We start from the raw sequence: 18,993 nt of genomic DNA, 5'->3' as shown, positions 1-18,993 counted from the left end.
TTTGTCTGTGTTGCACTTTTCCAACATACCCAGTATGGCCATGCCCAGGTGTTTAAACCCTGCCTCAGGCCTCGCACCATCACAAGGTTTTAAAGGATTCGTTGGGTTTCTGCAGCTCTGGGGAACACACAAGTCATGCTGTGGTTGGACAATGACTCACCGGTGTGGCGCCTCCTGCTGGTTGTCCAGGGAATTAGCTCTTCCAGCCCAGAGCACCCTCTGCAGGCCAGTGTCTCACCTGCCACTGGCCCCCCATGTCCCTCCCAGACCCCAGTGCCCCTCTCTGTCAGGATTCTGCCCCCAGCAGTAACCCCACAATCTGGGTCTCCCCACCCTCTAGCCCCACCTTGCCTCAGTGGCTACTGCCAGTCTCCATTTAGCCCCCGCTCCCTGGGGCAGACTGCAGCCTATAAACCACTCATCATTGGCAAGAGGGGGTTGGACCAGCTGCCTCTGGGCTGCCCCTCTGCAGCCCCAGTACCCTTTGTGGGCCCTTAACTGAGCCTTCAGCTTTTCTAGGCTGGAGTTCCCCAGCTCCCTCTGCCCTTCCCCAGCACTGCTGCACCCTAGGTACCATCCTCAGCTTCCCAGGCAGCCGAGTCCTTCTCTTTCTAGGGAGCTGGAGAGAATGTCTGAGTCCTTCTGCCCCACCGCCTTCTTATAAGGGCCAGCTGGGCCCTGATTGCATTGACTACAGCTGTGGCTGCTTTCCCAATCAGCCCAGCTTTTCCCCTGCCACAGCCCTCTCCCAGGGCTGCTTTAAGCCCTTCAGGGCAGGAGCAGGGTGACCACCCCACTACACACGTGTTTAAACTTTTCAGCACAACCAGAAGGGTTAAAAACATACTTTAAAATATGTGAGCTGAGAGTCTCATGTGATCACATGACTCCAGGGGCTGGAGTTTGAAGAAAACCAAATACCATGAGACTTAGTCACTCTTTAAATTCTAGTCTAGTCATGGTCTGAGAGGGTCAGTGGGCCCCAAACCAATGACAGATGTCACGTGAGGAAGAAAAGAACACGATTAGGATCCTCCCCTGCCCTTTACACCATTTGGTCAGGTGGCCTCTGAAGCTCTTCTTGGGCCAGATCCCCTGCAAGTGCTAACGGGCAGCCCCATTGGCTTCAGTCCTGATTTACAGCAGCTGAGGTTCTGCCTCAAAGCCTCCTGCAGTTAGGATCCTGGTAATAGGAAACCAATTCACAGAGTGATCAGTGTGGTGTGTTTCCTCTAGGCCAGAGTCCACTGAGGACAGTCCTGTGTGCAGGTGATTGTGGGACTGATTTATGGGGAATTGGTTACTCACAGCCTGCCAGAGGGCATGAGTAACAAAAAATCCCCTGCACAGGCCTCCTGCAGTGACCATGCATGCCCCAGGGATGAGGCACCCGAGGCAGTGAGTGCAGCTATTGTTTAAGCCCTGAGGAAGCAATCAGGCTCCCCTCTTGGGGACGGGAGGGTTTGCCAGAGATCCAAAGGAAGGAAGGAAGGACACTGCTTCCCCAGCTCAGAGCAGGTCCTCGAACACTACTGCAATACAAAAAACAAACCAGCATAATCAGTGGGACCCTGGAGTTGCAGCCTGGTCAGTACATTCCCACTCTGTCTCACGTGAACACAGCTTTGTCCATTGCAAGGACACACTTAGGTTTCATCTGCGCTGTTTGCAGCTACACCCTGCAAACCCCTAGCGCAAGGTGCAAAGAAAGCCCTTTGGAGACAAGCCTCTCTCTCTGGGGGTGGGGAGGAATGTGTCCAGAGCATGAAACAAAGTGTTTTGAGGCCAGGGTTCCAGTCCCAGCTCTGGTGCTGACCCACTGCATGACTTTGGGCCAGTTGTTTCACCTCACTGTGTGTTTTCCCCACTGGAGGAGGAATCTGGGACCCAGCCCTGCCCTTGCAGTGTGTTGCCGTGGCTGTGCCAGAGCAGCCCAGCTACGCCGCTGGAATGTAGACTGCAGTCCCACCCCTGTTCCGCCCCTTCTTTCTGCAGCCCCACCCCATTCTGTCCCTTTCCCCTGTGGCCCTGTGCCCATTTCACCTACAGGTCCCTCCCCATTGCCCCCCCCATAGTAACACTGCCGCCCCCCCCCCACACTTCTGCTGGGGCACGGGGTCAGGGCACTGGGGTCTCCCCTGACTGCCTCATGGCTTCTGCCAGGTCTCCAGGCTTCCAATTTCTGCTGGGGTTCCCATTTCCCATGGTGCCCCAATTGGCCGGGGCCCCTGGGCATGGGCCCCATGAGCCCATTGGATAATCCGCCACTGTGCCTATGCCAAGGCATACATCTCTCGGGGGGTGGGGTGGGGTGGGGTTCAGGCATATGTTGACCTAATTTTTAGGGTGTAGACCAAGCCTGGGATGACAAGTGCTCCGGCAGCAAGCAGGCTCCTTGATGTTGTTCACGAATCTGATGGTGCAGGGCCGGCCTGTTTCGTTGTTGTGGGGTCACTCCGCAACACTGGCTGCTCCCATTTGCCTTATTAGTATAAAAATGGTCTCAAAACATCTAAGAACCTCGGAAGGAAGGACCCAAACTCGGGAAAGAGGCAGAAGGAAAAGGAAACTGGACCTCTCTGGCCTCAGACTCCAAGGATCTGATGTGGCCGATAGCCCATCCTCTTCCTTATACAACAAAACCTCTATTCACAATACCAAACCTGGCAAGCATTCCACACCTCCCATAACCCAGGAGCTTCTGAGTCCTTAGCCTCGCTGTGGGTGGAATGATCATTGAAGACAAACAGAAATCCTCGGAGAGACCCAGGCCATAAGATATACAGTTTATTAACAGTAACAGACAAGCCTTTGGCAGCATGTCCATATGGACGCGAACGGCACACCCTTCTCCCATCGGCATGCGGGTGGTTTTAAAGCTTAAGGTGTGAGATTTTCAAAGAAGTCACCGAAACACCCCGCCCAGCTCATGATGGTAAGGTATAGTGGTCGGGGCATGCTGTGCATGGGGCGTTGTCTTCACCCTGGATCTACCCTGGGTAACTGTGCACAGAATCTGGCACAGGGGCTTTACGTACTGTCTTACATTTGATCCCAAATGCTGGTGCCTGATCCAAAGCCAACAGTAAACAATACCCAGCATTCAGATAGCACTTCTCAAGTATAGATCTCAAAGCACTTTACAAAAGGGGTTAGTGGTATTACTTTACAGATGGGGAAACTGAGGCACAGCGAAGGACAGGGACTTGCTCAAGGTCACCCAGCAGGCCAATGGCAGGGGCTGGCATAGGACCCAGGATCAGGCCCTACCGAGTGACATTTGTGTGACAGTTTGTCACCAAGGTGACTGTAAAGCAAAGGTCCACATCTCCCTCCTGTGCATCCCTGGGTGTGGGTCACATGAGTGCCTAGTGTAGGGAGGGCTGGCTCCATGGAATTCCCCTCCCCAAAGCAGCAGGAAAGTCCAAGTATTTTCCACTCCCCCAGGGTGCTCAGGCCCCTGTGGTCTGGCATCCCTCCCCCTCACTGCAGGAGGTAGGGGGAATTCCCTTGCGTTAAGAAAAGCTGCTGTCCCAGTTCATCCCAGCTTCCTGGAACCTGAGGCCCCCGGCTGACCCTGGATCCATCTGCCCCGACGAGGCCCATCTCTGTCACTCAGGGCTTCATCAAAAGCCCCTCAGCACAAATGGAAAGGCTCCCACTGACTCCCATGGCATCTGGCCTGGCCCCAAATTCCTGAGTAAGTGAAAGCCGCCCACTTGGCTGTGACGCTCTGGGCAGGCAGGTTGAGTTCACTGGGGGAGATGCTGAGTGCACGTGTGTGTGAGACACACCAAGCTGCACAACGGAGCTAGTTACCCGCTGCGGGGAGGGACTGAGACCTCATTACATTTACATACATTTCAGCATATATACAGCGTTAGCCAGAGCTGCTCTCTCCAGACATGGGTGGATGCTGCTGGGGCTGACGTTACTACAGGCAGTAGTGCCATTTACATGGGCAGGAGATGAACTGGGCAGACTAATTCTGGCTCCCATGAAAATTTCCCTGCCTCCCCACTCCATTCTCCCTTCTGGCTGGCATGTCCCTGCTCTCCCCAGGGAACAGTGTCCACCCCACTCCAGGGGCGACAGGGGGCAGAGGAAAGGCTTGGTGGGGCCAGGAAGGCCTGTCCCCAGAGACAGGCCGGAGCAGTGGAGTTCAGACCTAAATCTGAGTCCCACACAGTGCTGCTGGGGTCTGGAGCTGGACTGTGGTTTGGGCTCCCTGCATCTGAACTCCCATTCCTGGCATGGACAGAAGGCTAGAGATTTCTCAAGGGCTATTCCCCAGAATACATGAGAAACAACAGGAAATTGGAGCCTCCTGATTTTGGCTCATCACCTTCCTTGTTTCTGCTGGGCTGAGTCCCTCGTCATGGGGGCTGCCCCCTGGCTCCCCTGCTCTGTGCGAATTGCTTGTGTTAAGAACAGCCTGGCCAGGGAGAGTATAGGAGAGTCATCACCTGTGCAAGGTGCAGAGAGTGAGGGGGGAGAAGACATGGCCAAGACCCCCACAGCAAGAGGAGCCAGCAGCAGGGTTGTGCTGGGGGGAAGAGCTCTATCCTTCACTGGGGCAGGTTTCAGAAACCCCCCCACCCCTGCTTCCATCCATCCGCCTGGCCATGGTTGGTTCCCAACAGGAGGACATGTTCCAAGAGCTGGAGCTCCCGGGATGACCTGGACGATGTCCTGTATCTTCTCCCGACAGAAGGGGCAAGGCTGGTTGTTGTGGAACACCTCCTGGGCACAACAGTAGCAGAGAGTGGCATGGCCGCAGGGCTGCAGCAGAGCATTGGCCTCGTGTGAGCAGCAAATGACACACTCCTTCACGTCACCTCCCGAGAGAGAGCTGTAATCTCTGCATGCCGGCGCTGCGGAGACAGGAGCATGGCGTTAAAGGGTCAGGCGAGGCATCTTCCCCTGCTGGACTGATGTCCTGCCCTATCCCACCCCTCCCAGCCCTGGAGAGCTCCTGGGCACTAGTGAGCTAGGACCAGAGAGATTTCCCCTCCATCTTGGAATGACCCCCCTACACACACACAACCGCTGCAACAGTGGTCTGGTAACCAGTTTGTAGACACACCCTCAGCTGACCCAGTGACACAGCCTGTCCAAGGGCTGTCCCCTTCGCTTCCGACCCTGCACCTGGGGCTGCAGTTAACAGTCCCTGGCTGCTCAGGTGACCCTCAGTGGTTAGTGGAGGTGAGGGAGCCTGTCTCTGCTGGGACTTCCAGAACGGACAGATGGGCAGCGCTTCCACACTGCCAGAGCTCCTAGGGCTACAAGGGCCTTCTGTCCAGGAAGGCTGACCACAGGCCAGGCACAGCACCCAGCGATGAGATCCTGGGCTGACTGGACCACTGGGCTGAGCCAGTCTGGCCGTTCTCATGTATGTTGGGACATGGCCCATCCCGGGTTGGCTCCATGCCCCAAGAGGAAATGGATCAGAAGGAGCCGGTGGTCAGAGCCACCTTCAGCCACTGACCATGAGGCCTGGCAGGATACGATGGCCTGGGCGCTGGGGCAGGATCACAGATGCCTCCACTGGGCCTTGTGGGATCTAGAAGAGGAAAACACAGAGTCCAGGATTAGCCTCAACAAATATAAACCCCTCTCAACGGACCCCAGAGGGAACGAGTCCCTTGCTGCTCACTCCAGGGGGCCAGAGTCCACCCTGCAACAGCCCCCTGAGCTGCCGGGCCAGGCCCTCCAGGGCAGGTGTCTGTGCCGAGCCCCAGAGGGTCAGGAAATCGGATCGCATCTCCCAGGGAGATCGGCATTCCTGCAATGTGGGAATCCCCACCCTCTCCTCACACCCACCCTCTCCCTGCCCCCCAAGACCCCCACCATGGGCAGAGACAGGAAATGGGCTGGGATTAGCCAAGGGCACAAGGGGGGGCAGGGGCTCAGGGGCAGCTGGTCACATAGATCCTTCGGCCTCCTCTGAAATCCCCCCCAGCCAGGGTGTGGGGCAGTGTGGGTAGCCCCCGCAGTTAGTGGGGTGTGAGGTGGGACAGTCCCTGCAGTCAGGGGTGTGTGAGGTGGGGCAGTCGGGGCAGCCTCCGCAGTCAGGGGTTGTGAGGTGGGGCAGTGAGGGCAGCCCCCACAGTCGGGGGGTGTGAGGAGGGGCAGTCAGGGCAGGGCATTCTGCCTCTCTATGCCCACACTCCAAAGGGTAGCTGTGTCTTGCAGAGCTCCCCGTCTGAGCCAAGCAGGGCAGCCAGTCATCGCCATGTCTGTCATCCCCTGGCTTCCATCCCTGTGCTGCCGTCAATCCCACCCCGTGTGGGGTGGCCCCTGCAGCTCAGGCAGGAGGGAATGAAAGATCTCCCCAGATGCGCTGTGTGGACCATGAGCCCAAGGCATCAGTCCCCAGCGCTGCTGCTTGCTCACCCAGAATCTGAACCGCTGCTGCATGCTCACCCAGAATCTGAACCGCCTTGGTCTGTCCATAGACATCAATGATGGCCCAGAGACGGCCATTCACGGGGATGCCCTTCAGCAGGGGCAATTTCCGGGCCTCTTGCTGGCTGCGGAAGAAAACTCTGCCTCTGTGGTCCACCCAGAACGTGAGGATGGTGCCTTCCTCTATGCATTGGTCCGGCAGGACTGCAGCCCAGGTTTTCCCCTGCATGACCAGGTGGGGGCATGCAAATGGAGGGAGGTGACCAGGGTCCATCTTGGAGGGGTCCATGGAGGTGAAGCCCACCCTCAGCCCCCCATGCCAACAGGGCTCCTTCTTCAAGATCTTCAGCGTCACCTTCTCGTGGAGCTGGATGGGCCGGTTGGTAAAGACGATGCCATCATGGAAGCTGCTGGCCCGCTCAGCCACATGGTGGAACTCATCCAGGAGGACCTGGGAGCCATGGGTGAAGGGGTGGAAGAAGAGGGCCTGGGAAGTGTCCCCGTCACTATTCTCCACGCCTGTGTGAGACACAGAAGGAAGGAATGAGCTAGTGATGCTCCGTGCAGCTGCTAGAGGTTCTGTGCCCAGTCCTGCCAGGCCAACCATCTGCAGCCCCATCTAACCAGTGCACTCCACCCCCTGCCACAGGCCCTCCAGGATTGGGGGGCAGAGTGCTGAAGGCTAGGCTCCAGTGTGACACCCTGGGCCCCCACTGACTGCCGTGGGGTTACTCCACAGCTACGCCCGTACAGTGTTTGCAATGTAGGGGACACAGCCACCTTGCCCTTCCCATAGTGTTAAATGGAAGGGGGTTCTGGCGAGATGGGGGAAGTGTCTTTGTCTGGGAGAGTCTGAGAACCCCTGAGAGCAGACCCCTACTTATCTGTAGAGACCAGCCTCCTCCCTGTGCTGCTCTGCCTCTGAACCACAGGACACGTATCTTGCTCCCATCATCAAGTTCAGGGTGTACCTGGGCCCATCTTTCTGTAGGGTTTCAAGAGCCTGACCCCAGTGCTGTCTTCCCCAAGCCACCAAGCAGAAGGGACAATGCCAAGAACTGTCTGATCTGTCTGTTTCAAAACCCCACCCACCAATGCCAGCAGGGTCCTCTGCCCTCAGGGACTACACCCTTCTTGAACCCACTCCCCATGTTCCTCTCCTCACAGCCTTCTTCGCATTATGCACCAGGGATCCCTCAGCATATCATGGAAGCAACACTATCTCCCGAGCACATCAGTTCAGTCCTTCCTACCTCGTCTCCCTTAGCCCTACCCTGGAAGGGCCTGGTCTCCTGGGTTGAGAGGAGAATTCAATCTCCTAGGCTGGAATTCCCCTCCCCTGGGGAATTCCCTGTGTTGATCTGATCCTTTTCCCAGGCTGTTTATCCCAAGGAAGGAAAGCCCATCTCCCTGCTGTGCACTATCTCTCTAGGCCAGCTGCAGCTGCAATCCTTGTTCCTCCTTGGCCAGGAGTCCTCTCTCTTGAGTCAAAGATACTAATCATGTTGAGAGGAAAAACAACCGTGGGTCTTATCTGAATTCACTGTGGATTTTACTTCAAGCCAGAAAGAAAGTGAAAGGTTCTGAGCCGGGCAATGAGAAATCTGGGTAACCAGGAGCACTGGGGCACTGTCAGGGTCATTCACTGGGAGAGGTTTGACTGCCCCACTGGGGAAGGATATTAGGGGCTTGGTCTTATATAGGCAACTATGACCTCTCCTCTCCTGTTTCCAGATTTATCACCCTTGCTGTCTGGCCAATCATGGGGAGCGGCAGCTAATCACAACCCTAGAATATATCTGCAGCCTGGTCTTGTGACTCCACTGGCTCCTGAACAGCCAGCTGGCACACAAGCTATGTAAACAAATGCGGCTTCCTCCCCAGCTACTACGCTGCCGGGAAGAGGCATTTGAGCAGCTAGAAAGCTGTTATGGCTACACCTACACTACAGCCCATGGCGGCAGAACTTACATCACCCAGGGGTTTGAATAAACCACTCCCCTGAGCGACTTCTGTTACACCGACCCAAGCACTTGTGTGCACAGTGCTATGTCGGTAGGGGAGTGTCTCCTCCCGCCAAATAGGTCCTGCCGCTCACTGGGGCTGGAGGGGTTAAGCTGATGGGATAGCTCTCTCTCATTGGCCTGGGTCCAGCTGTGCCACTGTAATCTCTAGGGTAGTCAAAGCCTTAGGCTGAGGTTTTCAAAGGCCTAAGGGAGTCAGGCACCAAAACCCCATTGGCTGTCAGTGGGAGCTGGGCCTTCTGAAGATCCCAGCCTTAGACACGATGGTGACAGGTGCCAAAGCGAACTCTAGCCAGACAGGCAGCCAAACGGTCTGCGATTTTGCCTGCTTCCCCACCCTCTAAAGATTCTGGCCTGTGCCCGAATGAAAGAGCCCTCTAGCCCTGCGGCTCTCAACTGGAGGCTCAGGGGGCCGTGAGCAGGTTTTGGGGTTTGTCACAGAGTCCCCGGGCGGTGCTCTGGAACTGCTTCCCACCAAGCCAGTCAGGACTTTGGGGAGCCTCCTCTCCCTTGGAGCAGACTGTCTCCAGGGCAAGAAGGTCACACGGCTTCACCTCCTGGGTCTCCCCTTGGAGCATTCAGTATCCTCTGCCCTTCCATGCGCTTCCCACAGCGAGTCCACCCTGGTGGGGTCCTGGGGAAGCCAGAAGGTCCTGCACCCCCACTTCGCAGTCAGATGTGACTCTCAGCCAGCCAGTAAAACAGAGGTTTATTAGATGACAGGAACACAGTCTAAAACAGAGCTTGTAGGTATAGAGAACCGGACCCCTCGGCCGGGTCCATTCTGGGGCCCAGTGAGGCAGACCCCCACGTCTGCAGTCACTCCTCATCCCCAGCCAGCTCCCAAACTGAAACCCCCTCCAGCCCTTCCTTCTCTGCTGAGTCCTTTCCCCGGGCCAGGAGGTCACCTGACCTCTTTGTTCTCCCATACCTTCAGCATCTCCTTGCAGGGGGTAAGGACCTGGGCCATTAGTTGCCAGGTGACCAGAAACTGAGGCACCCACACAGTATTCTGAGGAAACATTAAGAACAGTCCCACTTCCTCACAGGATTCCCCCAAAATAAGTGTGTTCATTTTCCTGAATGGTACACTGGAACCTATCGGCTACAGCAGGGCTGGCGTTAGGGGCCAGCAACCAGGGTAATTGGCCAGGTCCCCATGCCACAGAGGCCCCACATGGCAGGGCTCAGGCTTCAGCCCCGGGCAGCCGGGCTCAGGCATATTAATATTTGAACATAATATTCAGGTTTTTTTATTTTTGTACCTATATTATCTTTTTCTTTTGTATATTATCCAGGAAGTTTTTGGAGAGTGTTGGGGACAACTTCCTGGTGCAAATGTTGGAGGAACCAACTAGAGGCCGTGTTCCTCTTGACCTGCTGCTCACAAACAGGGAAGTATTGGTAGGGGAAGCAAAAGTGTGTGGCAACCTGGGAGGCAGTGACCATGAGGTGGTCAAGTTCAGGATCCTGACAATAAGAAGAAAGGAGAGCAGCAGAATACGGACCCTGAACTTGAGAAAAGCAGACTTTGACTCCCTCAGGGAACTGATGGGCAGGATCCTCTGGGAGGCTAATATGAGGGGGAAAGGAGTCCAGGAGAGCTGGTTGAATTTTAAAGAATCCTTATTGAGGTTGCAGGAACAAACCATCCCGATGTGCAGAAAGAAAAGCCAATATGGCAGGCAACCAGCTTGGCTTAACAGTGAAATCTTTGGTGAGATTAAACACAAAATGGAAGATTACAAGAAGTGGGAACTTGGACAGATGACTAGGGAGGAGTATAAAAATATTGTTCCAGCATACAAAAGTGTAATCAGGAAGGCCAAAACACAACTGGAGTTGCAGCTAGCAAGGGATGTGAAGGGTAACAAGAAGGGTTTCTACAGCTTTGTTAGCAACAAGAAGGTGGTCAGGGAAAGTGTGGGACCCTTACTGAATGGGGGAGGCAACCTAGTGACAGAGGATGTGGAAAAAGCTGAAGTACTCAATGCTTTTTTGCTTCGGTCTTCACAGACAAGGTCATCTCCCAGACTGCTGCACTGGGCAGCACAGTATGGGGAGGAGGTGAGCAGCCCTCAGTGGTGAAAGAACAGGTTAAGGACTATTTAGAAAAGCTGGACATGCACAAGCCCATGGGGCCAGATGCAATGCATCTGAGGATGCTGAGGGAGTTGGCTGATGTGATGGCAGAGCCATTGGCCATTATCTTTGAAAGTCATGGAGATCGGGAGAGGTCCCGGATGATTTGAAAAAGGCAAATATAGTGCCCATCTTTTAATAAAGGGAAGAAGGAGAATCTGGGGAGCTACAGCCTCACCTCAGTCCCCAGAAAAATCATGGAGCAGGTTCTCCAGGAATCCATTTTGAAGCACTTGGAGAAGAGGAAGGTGATCAGGAACAGTCAACAAGGATTCACCCAGGGCAAGTCATGCCTGACCAACCTGACTGCCTTCTATGATGAGATAACTGGCTCTGGGGATATGCGGAAATTGGCGGATGTGATATACCTTGACTTTAGCAAAGCTTTTGATATGGTCTCCCACAGTATTCTTGCCGGCAAGTTAAAGAAGTATGGGCTAGATGAATGGACTATAAGGTGGATAGAAACCTGGCTAGATTGTCGTGCTCAATGATAGTGATCAACAGTTCGAAGTCGAGTTGACAGCCGGTATCAAGTGGAGTGCCCCAGGGGTCAGTCCTGGGGCCGGTTTTGTTCAACATCTTCATTAATGATTTGGATGATGGGATGGATTGCACCCTCAGCAAGTTTGTGGATAACACAAAGCTGGGAGCAGAGGTAGATACACTGGAGGGTAGGGATAGGGTCCAGAGTGACCTAGACAAATTGGAGGCTTGGGCTAAAAGAAATCTCACAAGGTTCAACAAGGACAAGTGCAGAGTCCTGCATTAGGATGGAAGAATCCCATGCACTGCTACAGGCTGGGGACCGACTGGCTAAGTAGGTTGTCATGGAGTGTGGCGGAGTCATGGCCCTGTACCACCCACTTTCTGTGATTCACCAAGACTCTCAGCCAGCCAATAAAACAGAAGGTTTATTAGACGACAATAACAAAGTCTAAAACAGAGCTTGTAGGTACAGAAAATAGGACCCCTCAGTTAGGTCCATCTTGCGGGGCAGGGAGCCCAGATCCCAGTTCTGGGCCTCCCTCCGTTTCCCCAGCCAGCTCCAAACTGAAACCCTCTCCAGCTCCTCCTCTGGCCTTTGTCTCTTTCCCGGGCAAGGAGGCCACCTGATCTCTTTGTTCTCCAACACCTTCAGTTGGCATCTTTCAGGGGAGGGGCCAAGGCCATCAGTTGCCAGAAGACAGGGTGTTGGTCATTCTCTGTGCAGACAGCATCACATTGGCCCTCTAGGGCTCTGCAACAATCACACACCCTTATCCCACCACCTAGATACTTAAGAAATGCATAGAGAAACTGAGCACCACATAGTGTTCAGAGAAAACATTAAGAACGTTCCCACTTTTGTCATAGCAGCTCTGCAGAAAAGGACCTGGGAATTACAGTGGACAAGAAGCTGGATATGAGTCAAGGTGTGTCCTCGTTGCCAAGAAGGCTAACAGCATATTGGGCTGCATTAGTAGGAGCATTGCCAGCAGATCGAGGGAAGTGATTATTCCCCTCTGTTCGGCACTGGTGAGGCCACATCTGGAGTACTGTGTCCAGTTTTGGGCCCTCCACTGCAGAAAGGATGTGGACAAATTGGAGAGAGTCCAGCAGAGGGCAATGAAAATGATTAGGGGGCTGGGACACATGACTTATGAGGAGAGACTAAGGGAACTGGGGTTATTTAGTCTGCAGAAGAAAAGAGTGAGGGAGGATTTGATAGCTGCTTTCAACTATCTGAAGGGGGGTTCCAAAGAGGATGGAGCTCAGCTGTTCTCAGTGGTGGCAGATGACAGAACAAGGAGCAATGGTCTCAAGTTGCAGTGGGGGAAGTCTTGGTTGGATATTAGGAAAACTATTTCACTAGGAGGGTGGTGAAGCACTGGAATGGGTTACCAAGGGAGGTGGTGGAATCTCCTTCCTTAGAGGTTTGTAAGGTCAGGCTTGATAAAGCCCTGGCTGGGATGATTTAGTTGGGGATTGGTCCTGCTTTGAGCAGGGGGTTGGACTAGATACCTCCTGAGGGCCCTTCCAACCCTGCTGTTCTATGATTCTATTATTATAGATGTGTGTGTGTGTAGCTGTATAACTATCCATTTAATGCAGCTGTTAAACCACTGGCTATGCAGTAAAACAGTTATTTTAGCATGGCTGGAGGGGGCATGGAGTTTTTATGGCATGTTGCGGGGAGTAGGGGGGCCTCCAAACCCCTGTTCTAGAGGGAACATGTCTCCTAGCCCCACCTTGCTCCAGCACTGGAGCCTGGCCTGGACTAGGCTGTGCTGGCAGGGTTGAGAGGGGAATGTAGTCTGTCTAGTGATTCCTTCTGGGGAGGAGGGAAGAGGAGAATGCAGAAGAGTGAAACAGAGTGAGGGAAAGAGAGATAGCCAGGGCTTTATGATATGGCCTGACATTCTCCTCCCAACCCAGGGCACAAGTGAAATTAGTTTGGTACCTAAATGAACCCCCTTAAACAAGCACTGAAGACCCTATTTGTGTCATAAAAGCACCACCCAGTGTGGCCATCTTTCTGGTCTTGGATTGGTCAGCACACAGGGGCATGAGCAGAAGGGGCTGCAGATCAGGAGAGAGAGGGGGAATCGCTCTACCATCAGCACAAGTTCTCTGCGGTAGGGAAAGGCTCATTCCTCAACATGCCAGATCCTCAGCTGGTGTAAATCGGTACTACTCCATCCATGTCTCATTGTGCAAAAAGGACCTAGTGATTTAGGAGCCATTTTCAGAAGGGACTTGGACAATTATGCCCCTAAGTCCCATTGACTTTCAATGAAATTTAGGCTCCTAAGGGCCAAATTTGTAACCACGTTTAGGCACCTAATATGCAAATAGGTGACTCGTGAGATTTTCAGAAACTCCTGGGTTCCCATCCCATGTGAATTTCATTGGGAGCCAGGTGCTTTGCAAATCCCTGCAGGCGCCAAACTGCATCTATAGGGGCCTAAACCCCTTTGAAAATCTGACCGTAATTGACTCCATTGCTTTTGAAAATGGGACCTGCATCATTTAAGAATGTTACTCATAGACCCCAGCAACTGAAGCTACAATTTACTCCAGGTGCAGATCTGGCCCATGTCATATCTGTACAGCACACAGCATAATTGGACCCCTTTGATTAGGGCCATGAGGCACTGCTGTAACATAGCTACTGATGCTAGAGTAGCTCTCAGAGGTCTGGCTGGAACTCCCAACTCTCACCTGGCCAATGTGAAATCTGTCAAATCAAAAGGCTTCCATGCCATTTCTGCCAATTCTCTCTGCACGTAGCGAGGCCAAGGCCCTGGGGCCTTTCCAAGGAAAGGCTGCCTTCGCTCATATGCAGAGAATGTCTGTTCAGCCAGATTCCAGGGCTCCTCCTGGCTTCACCCGCTCAGGTGATGGTGTCTTCCTAACAGTTTGTTCAGGGTGCCTGGACAGCTGGTTGCTCTTCTCCTTCCCCTAGTCTGGGCCCAGACTCCCTGCTTCGCTGCACAGTGAATCTGCCCCCCCCACCCAGGAATGACTCCTGACTTACACCTTAGAACAGGATCAGGCCCCTTGGCTTCACACCTGCAACCTCCTAGGTTTGCCCCAGGGTCCTTGGGCACACCTGTCTGGCAGCCCCCTCCTCCCTTCCCATCAGATTCCTCCTTCACCAACCCACTTCCCTCGGCTGGTCTCCACACCACTGATCACTGTGCTCCCTCCCCGAGCTGTTGCCTGTGTTCGTACTGGGTGTGAGTAACTGTAAACTCCTCGGGGCAGCGGCCTGCCGTCCCTGATTGTTTGCTTAGGCCTAGGCACTGCTACTCTCACTGCCTGCATGGCGGGAAAGCCTGGCCCAAGGCCCCGTTGTGCCAGGCGCTGTGCAGGCGCAGAACAGAGACAGCCCCTCCGGAAGGCACTTACAGGCTCTGCAAACCTACAGTATGCTCCCTGAGGGCTCGCTGTCTCTCTTTCCTCACCAGATCCTGTCCTGGCATCAGTTGAGGGGAGCTCCCATTGAACTCAATGGCCATGGGCATCTGGCATTGGCCACTGTTGGAAGACAGGATACTGGGTAGATGGACCTTTGGTCTGACCCAGTATGGCTGTTCTTATGTTCTTATGCCCAAGACCCTAGCTAACAGGACCCAGTGCCTGTCACCTTTCAGACTGGCTCACTCCAGGCCCTGGTGATACAATTGGCATTGCCCCAGGGCTGGGCAATGAGTGCGGCTTGCTGTGCTCTGTCCATGCTGGCCAGCAGTGCTGTGAATGGGAGACAAAACTCGGAGCAGAATGTGGCCTGGATTATACCCACTATTCCTGCCACTCCCTCGCTACAGCCGCTCACAAAGCCATATCTGAGATTGCTACATCAACAACAGATACAATATGTAGTGCTGGGAAAGTCCGCAATAACATGATTTATGGCACTGCTACTGTTCTAGGTAGATTAGCTATTGCTGGAGATAAGTAACGTGCGCTCAAGCCGAGAACAAACACAGTGGGTCTATTCTTACATGAGTTCCACCAACAGCCCGCAGCTGGAATGTTGTGGAGACTGGGCAGGTTTTGGAATGTATTGGAGACAATTTTTTATTTCAGAAGGTGGAGAAAGCCAAGATGGGAGAGGGTGGTCCAGATTTGATTTTGACAAATAGGGAGGAACTGGTAGAGAATTTGAAAGTGGAAGGCAGCTTGGGTGAAAGTGATTATGAAATGATAGAGTTCATAATTCTAGGGGTATGTCTACACTACCTGCCACATTGGCGGGTAGCGATCGATCTATTGGGGATCAATTTATCGCGTGTAGTGTAGATGTGATAAATTGATCCCCGATCACTCTCCCATCGACTGCTGAACTCCAGCAGTGCAAGAGGCAGAAGCAAAGTCGACGGGGGAGCCACAGCCATAGATCCCGCACCACGAGCACACGAAGTAATTTTAATTCGATCTAAGATACGTTGACTTCAGCTACGCTATTCTTGTAGCTGAAGCTGCATATCTTAGATCGATTCCCGCCCCCCCACCCTCCAGTGTAGACCAGGCCTAAGGAATGGTAGGAGGGAGAAGAGCACAATACAGATAATGGATTTCAAGAAGGCAGACTTTAGCAAACTCAGGGAACTGGTAGGCAAGATCCCATGGGTAGCACGTCTTAGGGGGAAAACAGTTCAAGAAAGTTGGCAGTTTTTCAAAGAGACATTGTTGAGCACACAAAAGCAAACTGTCCCACTGGGTAGGAATGATAGAAAGTATGGCAAGAGATCACCCTGCCTTACCAGGAGCTCTTCAATGATCTGAAAATCAAAAAAGAGTCTTACAAAAAATAGAAATGAGATCAAAATACAAAGGAGGAATATAAACAATCAACACAAGCATGCAGGGACAAAATTAGAAAGTCAGCAGCACAAAACAAGATTAAACTAACTAGAGACATAACACGTACCAAGAAAACATTCTACAAATACATTAGAAGCAAGAGAAAGACCAAGGACACGGTGGGCCCGTTACTCAGTGAGAGGGTGGAAACAATAACAGAAAATGTGGACGTGGCAGATGTGCTAAATGACTTTTTTGTTTCAGTCTTCGTAGCAGCTGGACATCTAACATAGTGAATGCTAGTGACAATGAGGTAGGATCTGAAGCTAAAATAGGGAAAGAACAAGTTAAAAATTACTTAGACAAGTTAGCTGTCTTCAAGTCAAGAGGGCCTGATTAAATACACCCTAGAATATTCAAGACAGAGGCAGAATATGAATTTGTGGGGGCCCTGCTGACCCCTTCCATCTGCAGCACCTCTGGCCTCCCCCACCACTCCTGCCCAGGAGCAAGGTCAGGGCGAAGGGGCTTGTCCTGCTCCACCTGCCCAGCACTCTTGCCGGGGAGCAGGGCAAGTCCCAGTGCTCTGACTCTGCTCCCCGGCAGGAGTGCCGGGCAAGCAGGCAGAGCAGGTTGGGATGCAGGTGTGCCCATTTTTCTGGGGTCACCCAATTGGCCAGGTCCCTGGGCATGTGCCCCATTGGCCCAGTGGCTAATCCACCACTGACTCGAGCTGACAGAGGAGATATCAGCCATTAGTGATTATCTTTGAAAAGTCATGCAAGTCGGGAGAGATTCCAGAGGGCTGGAAAATGGCAAATGTAGCGCCCATCTGTAAAAAGGGGAATAAGGACAATCCAGGGAATTACAGATCAGTCAACTTAATTTCAGATAATGCAGCAAATAATTAAGCAATCAATTTGCAAACACCTAGAAGATAATAAGGTGATAAGTAACAGTCAGCACAGATTTGTCAAGAACAAATTGTTTCAAACCAACTTGATTGCTTTCTTTGACAGGGTACCAAGCCTTGTGGATGTGGGGGAAGTGGTAGATGTGATACATCTTGACTTTAGTAAGGCTTTTGATATCGCCTTGCATGACCTTCTCATAAACAAACTAGGGAAATGCAATCTAGATGGAGCTACTAGAAGGTAGGTGCAAAACTGGTCGGAAAACCGTTCCCAGAGAGCAGTTATCAGTGGTTCACAGACAAGCTAGAAGGGCATAACGAGTGGGGTCCCACAGGGATCAGTTCTGGGTCTGTTTCTGTTCAATATCTTCATCAGTGATTTAGATAATGGCATAGAAAGCATGCTTGTAAAGTTTGCAAACAATACCAAGCTAGGAGGGGTTGCAAGTGCTTTGGAGAATAGGATTATAATGAAAAATGATCTGGACAAACTGGAGAAATGGGCTGAAGTAAATAGGATGAAATTCAACAAGGACAAATGCAAAGTACTCTGCTTGGGAAGGGAGATGGAGAAAAATTGTTTTTCTTAACCTCTGAGGCTAGGACAAGAAGCAATGGGCTTAAATTGCAGCAAGGGAGGTTTAGGTTGGACATCAGGAAAAACTTCCTATCTCTCAGGGTGGTTAAGCACTGGAATAAATTGCCCAGGGAAGTTTTGGAATCTCCATCTCTGGAGATTTTTAGGAGCAGGTTAGACAAACACCTGTCAGGGATGGTCTAGATAATATTTAGTTCTGCCACAAGTGCAGGGGACTGGCCTAGATGACCTCTCAAGGTCCCTGCCAGCCCCATGATTCTAGGATTCTGTTCAAACCATCTTACAGTGCTCTGGGAAGGTGAGTCATGGCCTCCTAGCATTCCTCTCCACTCCCATCCTTACGGTGAGCTACCTGTCTTGAGTATCGCTGTGTCCCCATCACCACAGGCGCTCAGCACCGCACAGTCTGTGACACAGTCTTACACATGCCTGGGTGGCAGGGCAATGAGCCACAGCAACTCCTACGTAATCTTCAGCACCAGCCCCTGCTCCTGGAGCTAAAGCAGTGGTTCCGCAAGCTGTAAGGAACAGCAGCTGAGGGATGCTTTGCTGGTTCTAGCCTGGCCCTTAGACCAGCTTCTGCTCTGCCACAGACTCCGTGGGCTTGACTACCCAGTACACTGGTCCACCCCAGAGGGGTCAATTCTGGCTGGTGCCAGCTTGCTGCTTGCTAACTGGCTTGTGTAGCCCCTGCTGCACATCCTGAAAGTTCTCTAGTGTGTGTCACTCCAGTCCTGAAAACAGTGCTCTGTTAGCCTGCACAAGGGCACCAGCAGTGTCCACACAGGCCAGTCACACACTCACTCAAATGTACAGCCCTGTGATGCGGACTAATGTAGCAGGCAAGCAAACCTTTTGTCTCCCTGCGCTTGGTCCATACTCCAGCAATAGGGCTAACCCCACAAGAGAGGATACCTGGGAGGTGCCCAGTTCCTATGGTACTGGGGAGCAGATAAAGCCCATCTACAAGTAGCACCTGGCAGGCTGGGGCAGCCCCAGGATTTGACATGATCAGGGTATATCACACAGCCATGCTCCACAGCTCTATCCTTCCACTGAGACTGGGCTGAACTCGCATCCCAAATGTTGGCATTTAGCTCAAGAGCCAGGTTGCAATCCACACCTTCTGCATTTCACCCATCGCTTTCCATCCCCCACCTGCCAGTGCAGGTGCTGCTTCGCTGTACCGCAGGCTACTGCATCTCTCTCCCCCGGGTGACAGGACCATGCAGTGTGTCAGGATCGTTCCCTCTTACCTGGCTGCTGGCTTGAACTGATCCCCATTGCAGGCTGGGTGAGGCTTTTCTTCACAACCTCAGGCAGCCCTGAAAGTCAGATTCTGTCCTCTCGCTTCAAGAGGGATCAGGAGCTCCAGCTGTGCAGTGCCGGCCCCCATGCCAGCCAGACTCATTTTTATAGCAGCTCTGTGTGGTGATCAGGTTACACCCCCAGCGAGTAAACAACTGACACTCCCATTGTCACATGATATGACTCTTTGTGCTTTGAGGATTACCAATATTCATTTTAAACTGACCAGCTGGCTTCGTGCCTGGAGGAATAGTAGGGATTTTCCTGCCTCCAGCAGTGCTCCCATGGCTGGGAGCTGATCTCACGGT

The 18,993-nt window shown here is 52.9% G+C and overlaps 1 protein-coding gene across 1 annotated transcript; it reads right to left on the bottom strand.

The window, feature by feature from the left end:
- Positions 1-3,940: 3,940 nt before the first annotated feature.
- On the bottom strand, positions 3,941-18,759 carry NEURL3 (neuralized E3 ubiquitin protein ligase 3). The gene is given in 5 exon segments (XM_030549508.1): positions 3,941-4,602; positions 4,605-4,874; positions 5,489-5,563; positions 6,427-6,927; positions 18,634-18,759. Coding segments are annotated over 5 exon segments (915 nt in total). The 5' UTR covers positions 18,662-18,759; the 3' UTR covers positions 3,941-4,561.
- Positions 18,760-18,993: the final 234 nt, after the last annotated feature.

This window comes from Gopherus evgoodei, chromosome 2, assembly GCF_007399415.2.
Source record: "Gopherus evgoodei ecotype Sinaloan lineage chromosome 2, rGopEvg1_v1.p, whole genome shotgun sequence".
Classification (NCBI taxonomy): domain Eukaryota; kingdom Metazoa; phylum Chordata; order Testudines; family Testudinidae; genus Gopherus; species Gopherus evgoodei.
This window is presented reverse-complemented; position numbering and strand designations above follow the sequence as displayed.